The following is a 7,759-nucleotide window of genomic DNA, read 5'->3' on the forward strand; positions in this document are numbered from 1 at the left end:
AATGAAGGAGTTATCACCAGCATTCAGAGAAAATCAGTTTCATTTCTTTCCGATTTCCCTCCCATCAGTAATTTCCAGCCATTGCTAGTCCGCTATGTTGCTTTAGGAGTATTTTTCAACTAAGTTCCCAGTGGAGCATCTGATATTTTTCCAAGAAAAGCTTTTGAGACTCTGAACGAACAGTCCTTTCAGTACAATCCCTGTGCCCAACAACTTTCTACATAAAGGACCTCATTATGAATTTTGAGTCAGTGGGGTTTTCTCAGTCAGTCTGTGTTGCCGATCAGGCTTTCTTGACCTAGAATCGCTATTTCTTGTATAGTTTACATGAAGCCCTAAAGTACATTCAAGTGTTGCACAGGCTAATGACTACCAAAGAAAAAAAGAACCCACACAACCTAAAACAAAAGAAAATCACATTAAAAATTTGATTCAGAATTGGCAACTCTGAAACCTCTCCCTTAGCTGCCATCTCATTAACATATTTGTTCAAAAGCCTTTTCTCTGCTTCATTACATAATTTGTGTTACAATATCCAGATAAACACTCATTATTCCGAGGTCTAAATAATGGCTTATTGGGCTTTCTTTTTCTTCTCCCTCTTTTATTTTTCCCAGAGAAAAATGGGGGACAGAAGGGGCTTGTTTGGATGGGAAATGAACCACACCAATGTCTGAGTAACATCTGGGACATTTGTTGTGTACGGCATCACAATGCATTATGCAAATACTGCTGAATGATTCTTGCCAATACCTCTGTAAAGTAGAATAATTAATATTATTGTCCCCATTTTACAGACTAAGTAGCTCAGCTCATTTTTTTGCCTCTCCAGTATCTCATTGTTCCACACCAGGCAGGGTCTTCCACATCAGAGGAGCGCTGCTTGTGTTGTTCTGCTGTAAGGGATGAGTTGCCGTAGCAGCTACCAGAAACACTAGGCCTCCCATCAGGGAATCCTGAGGGTACTGGTACCATCACTGAAATGAAAACGTGAAGTTCGGCTCCTTTTTCTCCCTAACTTACATTTCTTTTATGGTTCCTTATGAAAAAATGTAGAGCTGTATGACCTCCAGCTGAGGTCCAGTGTCCTGCTGCCCCTGGGGTCTCTAGTGCTGTCCGTCAGTCCCAACCATGACAGGGTATCACCGGGGAGAAAAGGCAGAGTGTGTAAGTGCAGGCTGGAGATTTCATCTTGCACGTACTGAGATGCCCTGAACTGCTCTGAGGGTCGCTGAGGAAACAGCAGGGCCTGAGAGGCTGCTGAGGCGAGGCTGAGCAGCCGTCTTGTGGGGCTCGGTGGGGCTCGGCTGGAGGACCAAAGCTGGGTTCCTCCCCATGAGGTGTTGGGTAGGTGTTGCCTCTCCACTAGCTGGCTGGCTTTGTCTGAGCAGGGCAGCATTGCCCCAGGGAGGCCAAGGTGGGTTTGTGATGCACACTTGCTCACCACCCGCTGACCAATGCTCAGCCCGTCCCCGAGCAGCAAACGGCCCCTCCCGACCAACGCTCTCCAGTCGATACACTGGGCCTGACATCACCCAGCACGGAATATTCCTTTGGCTAGTGCGGGTCAGCTGTCCCGGCTGGGGTCCCTCCCAGTTTCTTCTGCACCACCTCACTGGCAGAGCAGGGGAAACTGGAAAATCCTTGACTTAGGATAAGCGCTACTTAGCAACAACTAAAACACTGGTGTGTTATCAACGTCATTCTCAGACTAAATCCAAAACTACTGGGGAAAAAATTAACTCTATCCCAGCTGAAACCAGGCCATTCCTCTAAGGACTAGCAAACCAGTCCGCGGGTGGAGCTCGCACTGGTGACTAATACTTGTCCGGCAATGCTGCTGTTCCTCCTTTAAAGAATTCTTGGCTCAGCAGCTTTTTGGGGTGGAGTTACTGCAACACAGGCTTTCAGTTTCGGTTTTTTTTCCTCTCTGCTCACAGGAGAAAGGACATCCAGAAGAATTAAAAGAAAAATAATGACAGAGGACAGCAAGTTCTGCAAAAATTGGTAAGAGATCTTTCTCCCTCCCCACCCCACAAAATGTAGGGATTTTAAGAGTTTTCTAGAGTTTTCCTAAATATTCTCTAGGTCTCCTGTATCAAGTGGAGAACCCCACAGCAGGAGGGGCATACACCAGCCATTTGTAGTAGTAAAGAAATATTTTGTATGCATTTTCACATTTCCAGATTGCTGCTTTCCTGCTACTTTGCTGTGGAGAGTTTCTGCCGTAGCCCTCTCCCATGCTGCATGTTCTCCTTTTACGTAATATTGAGGAGGGTAATTTTGCAGTTTCTGGCAGAGGAGTCAGTGCATGGGCCATGCCAAACCCAGCAGCTGCCTCAGTTTTTCCCCATGGCTGATGATTCTTTCTGTTGCTGTACTTGCTATTAAGTGATAAAATACTCTTTTTTCCAGGGTAATTAGCCATCTCTCATAGAATAGAAGGCTGGAAAGGGCCGTGCGGACAATGTAGCTTGGTGTGTCTTAACTAGTAGCTGTAGCTTGGTGTGTCTTAACTAGTAGCTAGGCCTTTGGGCAAATGATATGAACAAAAAGACCGTGAAGCACCGTGATTTAAAAAAAGAGTCAAACGTAGAAAAGTGGAACGTGAGCTTAGCCTCAATTTTACTTGGTCACAAAGGAAAACCAGTGCTGCGCCTTGCACAAAGAGAAGCTGCGCATTATGTTAGAAAAGATTGTCAGGGATGCTTTGACCGGTTTTTTGACTGGTTGCTGCACACCGGTCAGACTCCTTGGCAGACCTACTTTGCCTAAAACTTCTGATAGGTGCCTCTAACCAATTCTTAAAAGTTCTGGTGACAGAGATGACATGTTCCCACAGGAAATCCATTCCATTGCTTATCCGTCTTGAGCATGAGAAGCTTCTCCTCACATCTAAAGGAGATTTCATTGGAGCATCTTACCTTTTCTTTCCTCATGTGTAAACAATGTAAACAGTTTTCCTGAAACAATTGTTGAACAAACACACCAGGAGCCTCTAGCAGCTGCCCAGTCCCTTTCAGAAGTATTCCTGGTGATATGGCAGAACCGGATGAGTTACAGGATCCATCTCTAATTCTTTCATTAAGAGAAACTAGAAAGACAATTCTTTCTAGTTCGTAGGGACAAACTAGTTGAATTGTAACCAGCTGTACTGGGTCTGGCTGGGATGGAGTTAATTTTCTTCATAGCAGCCGCTGTGGTGCGGTGTTTTGTATTTGTGGTACAACAGCCTTAATAACACACCAGTGTTTTGGCTTTTGCTGAACACTGCTTGCGCAGTGTGAAGGTTTTACTTGTTTTCCCCACTCACCCCCCCTGCAGTGAGTAAGCTGGGAGTGAGCAAGAGTCTGGGAGGGGACACAGCCTGGACAGCTGACCCAGGCCGACCAAAGAGCTAGTCCACACTGTAGGACCTCATGCTCAGGAATACAAACTGCTTTAGAGGAAGAACTGGATTGGGGTGTTGGGTTTTTTCTCCCAAGGTGGCTTTTTGTTCAAAGACTGCTTGAACATAGATTTGCCCGTGGGAGGTGATGAGCGGTGTTGTTTGCTTCACTTGTTTCCCCGCCCCTTTCCTTCAAGTATTAAGCTGTATTTATCACAACCTACTAATTTTCTCACTTCTGTTCTTCCTATTTTCCCCCCTCCCTGTTCCCCTGTGTGTGTGTGGTGGGGTGGTGGTGAGTGAGCAGCTGCCTGGGGGCTTGGCTGCTGCCCAGGGCCCACCCACCACACCAGTTCATTTACTCTTCTCTCTTTCCCATTTCTGTGCTCCACAGTAAACGAGATGTCGCTGCTGCCAATTTCTCCCTCCATGAGGCCCATTGCTTGCGGTTTCTCACTCTCTGTCCAGAATGTGATGAACCAGTTGCCCAAAAGGATATGAAAGACCATCTAACAGAAGCACACAAGCAGGTGAGGAATGATACACATTCTTCAGGGTTTTCTTGCACATAACAAAAAACTCTGCCAGTCCTGAAGTGTTCAGGGTGCTGTGCACTATACTAAGTAGATTTGATCTTCTATAATTGTTTGTCAAAAAAAAAAATCTGTAAAAGTCTGATAACCCTTCAGGCCTCGTTACAGCAACTTTTGTTCTTATTGTACACTCGGCTTAAGAGAGTAAAGCTTTCTCTGTGGTATCTCAGTTTCCTCAGCAGTCCAGATTGCAGATCAGGTACAGATACATGCTCCCAGTGCTTCTGACTTAGCCAGAGCACGCGAGTGAAATGATTTGATTGGAGGAGGACAGTCAGTACCTGATCTGACATAATCATCATCATCATCATGGCTTGGCTTCGCAGACGAAGATTTGGGAAGGGCTTCACCCACGCTTACTGCAAGCGCGCTGATGGCTGAAAGATCTCACATAAACCTTGCTGGTATAAAGCTACGACATCAATGCACTTTTTTAACAAAACCAAACCGGCAGAGTATATCTATCAGCTCTTCATATAGTGAGGCAATAGGATGTAGTGCAGCGTTAACAGCCCTGTAGCTAGAGGTACTATGTTGAAGCATGAATACACAGCCATGATTTTTTTATTCTGTCTTAGATTTATTGTTTTAGCAATTCCATTGATTTCAGTTACTTCACAGAACTCTTGAGTAGCTCTTGTGGCAAACCTGCAGAAACCTAGCACACCTCCTGTGTTTTCAGAGAATCTGTTATAATTTAGACTAGCCAAATATCAGACATATACTTCAGTTAAACCTCAGTTAGAATTTTGAATACACACTCGTTATTTCACATCACACTCTGCACTTCACATGAGCATCTCTGAGAACTGGATCCTCACACAGAATGACAGCAGAACCATCAGACATCTATTTTCCTCCAAACCTCATCAATACAGCTCAAGCCTGACAGAGAAACAAAAATTCACCAAAAGCCTGTCAATGATCAGAATGAAAATGAGAGGAAAATCATCTCGCAGCTTGAAGTTGTGCTGAAGATGAAAGCACTAACCATGCTCCCGTGGTCCCAATGAACCGCTGTCTGTTTTGATTGCAGGTCAGATGTAATCTCTGTCACCAAAGCATGCCGCAATACCAGCTGGAGCATCATGAGGTAAGTATGGAGTCCACTACTTTTTACCTTCTAGGCTGACTCTTTTGACCAGCGACCAGGAGTCACACTAATGGGTTCTACAGCAAAAATGTGTAAATTCCTGACTCCTGTCCTGGACCGTGGAGAAACTTAAACCTCCCAACTGCTGCAGTGCTTTGGCATATCTTTTCCCCCTTGTAAACTAGTATATCCCAGGCTAGTTGCCCATCCAGTTGTGATGGGACAGTCTGTTCCAGGAGGTAACACAAAAGAATTGGCAGAGGCTGGGAAGCGAGAGCAGCCTGTCCATGCTAGCTGTAGTCTAACCATCTCAAGGAGCCAAAGCAGTGAAGACGCAGCAGGCTTCCCCTGCTGGTGGCAGCTGAGTTTGTGCTCTGTTGCTAACCTGTACTGACACAGAACATCATCACATCTTTGCCTTATATTGCCTAAAGCATCCTAAATTAAAGATAGCTTAGATAGGCGAACTCCTAACACAGCTGGGCCTGGTTGGTTGGGTTGATACCCCTTAAGAGGGCATTCTTAAACAGTCGCTCGTTGCTCTCACCCAACACCCTCTTTTAGTACTGACAGAAAATTTTTAATGATTTCCTCTACTCACATGCAGACTGAGGAATGTCACAAACGAGCAATGAAATGCAAGATCTGTGAGCTTGAAATGCCCTTCAACAAGCTGGAGGAACACCTGAACGCCTGTGCCAGCCGAACAGAGTGGTGTTGGGAGTGTAACAAATATATCATGTACAAAGACCAGGACAAACACAAAGATATTTGTCAGAATGGTGGTCTGTCCTATCATAAGGATGTGGACTTTCAAACCAGTGACGCCGCCACTAATGCGACATTTATTTACCCCAAAGGTAAGCAAAAATTCTTCCTTGTCATGGCCTGGGTCAACTCTGTTAAACCTCAATGGAAAGTCTTCTGCCTTCTCTACAGTTTTCAGTAATCCAGGCAGGTGGTGGATTGTCCTTTAACCAGCCACAGTGAAAGGGCCAAATGTTGCTTTCTATTACGCTATTTATTATAAAGCCAGAGTGGTTCCACTGACTAATAGCTCACGGCCATGTTCTTTTATGCCTCCCTTATAGCCTGGAAGTGAAATTTCTTCTGTCAGAAAATAAGTGGAACTGCCTTTTTCTATTTGTTGCACAGGAGAAAATATGATTTATGATTTCCTCCTACTTCATCTATAAAGCCAGTGATGCATATCTTGATTTCCTGAAGTTGAGAGCAGCTTTATTAGGCCTAAGGTACTGGACAGGGTCTGTCAAGACAAAAAAAAAAAAAATCATGAATCCTGTCAATGACTCCAGTAATGAACAGATGCCAGTAAGCGCAGTGGTTGGTAAAATAAACTGTAGAGAGCAAAGCCCCCTAAAAACAGAATTAGCTAGGGCGGGGTGCAAGAAAAGCATCCTGAGCCACAAAACGTGGGGCTAGAGTGCAATCTCAAATATCCTGAAGTCTGCGAGAAGGGATGGTGTATCGGTTTTGAGTGGTGCCAAATGCAAAATGTAGTCACAGCTCTAATTCCTTCTTAGCCAGTGCAATCAGCGTTCTGTATTTCTCTAGAACCAGTGACCAGAAGTGGATCTGAGCAGCAAGTCTAGATGACTAGTGTCAATACTGTGTTACTCACTAATTTTTTTTTGCTTCTGAAGGTACTGGTGGCAATAAGTGCAATAAGTCATTCCCAGACGACCAGTATTCTCAACACCTGGTAAGCACGTTTGAAACTGAACAGAAGAATGGTCTGTGCTTAACTTCCAGCCGGGTTATTTCTCTGAAAAGCTGTATATTGGGTAAGAAAGAGCAGCAGGTCTTGGCTCTTCAAACTATCACTGTGATACACTCAGCTGAAGCATCGCTGTGAGGTGGTGTCCAGTGTCCCTCCCTATCACTCATGTTGGTCCCAAATCACAACTCACCACACAGCTGGGTGGAATGCCAGTCTTTATGCATTATGCATGCTCTCTTTTTAACAGAATAAATGCAGCGCAGCCCCTAAGATGACGCAAGTTCTTGCTGACCAGCCAACTTCAAAACTCAGCAGTGATCCACCACAGTCTTCTTCCTACCTGGCTCCCTCTTCCAGCTCTGAAAATGCAATGGCGTGGAAAGATGTCCGTCCCAAAGTGAAAGAAAGGGACCGGCTTACCTCCAAAACCTTGCTTAAACCCCCAGAGATCAAAAAGATTGGCTTGGCCTCTCCCACGAGGGTCGGACTTTCCACGTCACCTCAAGCTCTTGAAGACACCCAGTCTTTTGACACACTGCTGACCTGTGCTCACTGCAACATTCTTCTGCCACTTCCAACCCTTCAGAAACATGAGGTGAGAAGCAACACGTTGAACTCAGCCTCCGACATGCAGAGGGCCTTAGCTTCAGAGTCACTGAAGCTTTGGAGTCACTACTGATCTCCACGCTGCCTGGGCTCCCGTGCCCGTTTCTGGATTCCACGGCCTCTTGAAATGCTGCCCATAGGTACACCCCCCCGTAAAGCACGGGGTTTGTTCATTCCACTGACCGTTTATGCTCCCATCAACACAAACAAGATCCATTGCCCATAGCATTTCTTGAGTTTTAGGAAAATAACAATGGCTCGTTGTCATTAATTTTAAGCTCAAATCCTGGAAAGTCTTTGGCAGCTGTCCTTACTGGCTGAAGGCTGGTATTGTTCCT

At 45.3% G+C, this 7,759-nt stretch overlaps 1 protein-coding gene across 1 annotated transcript in view; it reads left to right on the plus strand.

Annotated features, from left to right (window-relative positions):
• Positions 1–1,975: 1,975 nt before the first annotated feature.
• The window catches only part of XAF1 (XIAP associated factor 1), a gene marked incomplete at its 3' end in the record, with an annotated part of 6,128 nt that continues 344 nt past the window's right edge, over positions 1,976–7,759 (plus strand). Inside the window, 6 exon segments of the mRNA XM_010145665.1 lie at positions 1,976–2,007; positions 3,783–3,918; positions 5,018–5,074; positions 5,682–5,934; positions 6,739–6,797; positions 7,063–7,410. Of these exon segments, the coding sequence (XP_010143967.1) occupies positions 1,976–2,007; positions 3,783–3,918; positions 5,018–5,074; positions 5,682–5,934; positions 6,739–6,797; positions 7,063–7,410 (885 nt within the window).

The sequence above is a fragment of the Buceros rhinoceros genome, unplaced genomic scaffold, assembly GCF_000710305.1.
Source record: "Buceros rhinoceros silvestris isolate BGI_N320 unplaced genomic scaffold, ASM71030v1 scaffold5181, whole genome shotgun sequence".
NCBI classification, from domain to species: Eukaryota; Metazoa; Chordata; class Aves; order Bucerotiformes; family Bucerotidae; genus Buceros; species Buceros rhinoceros.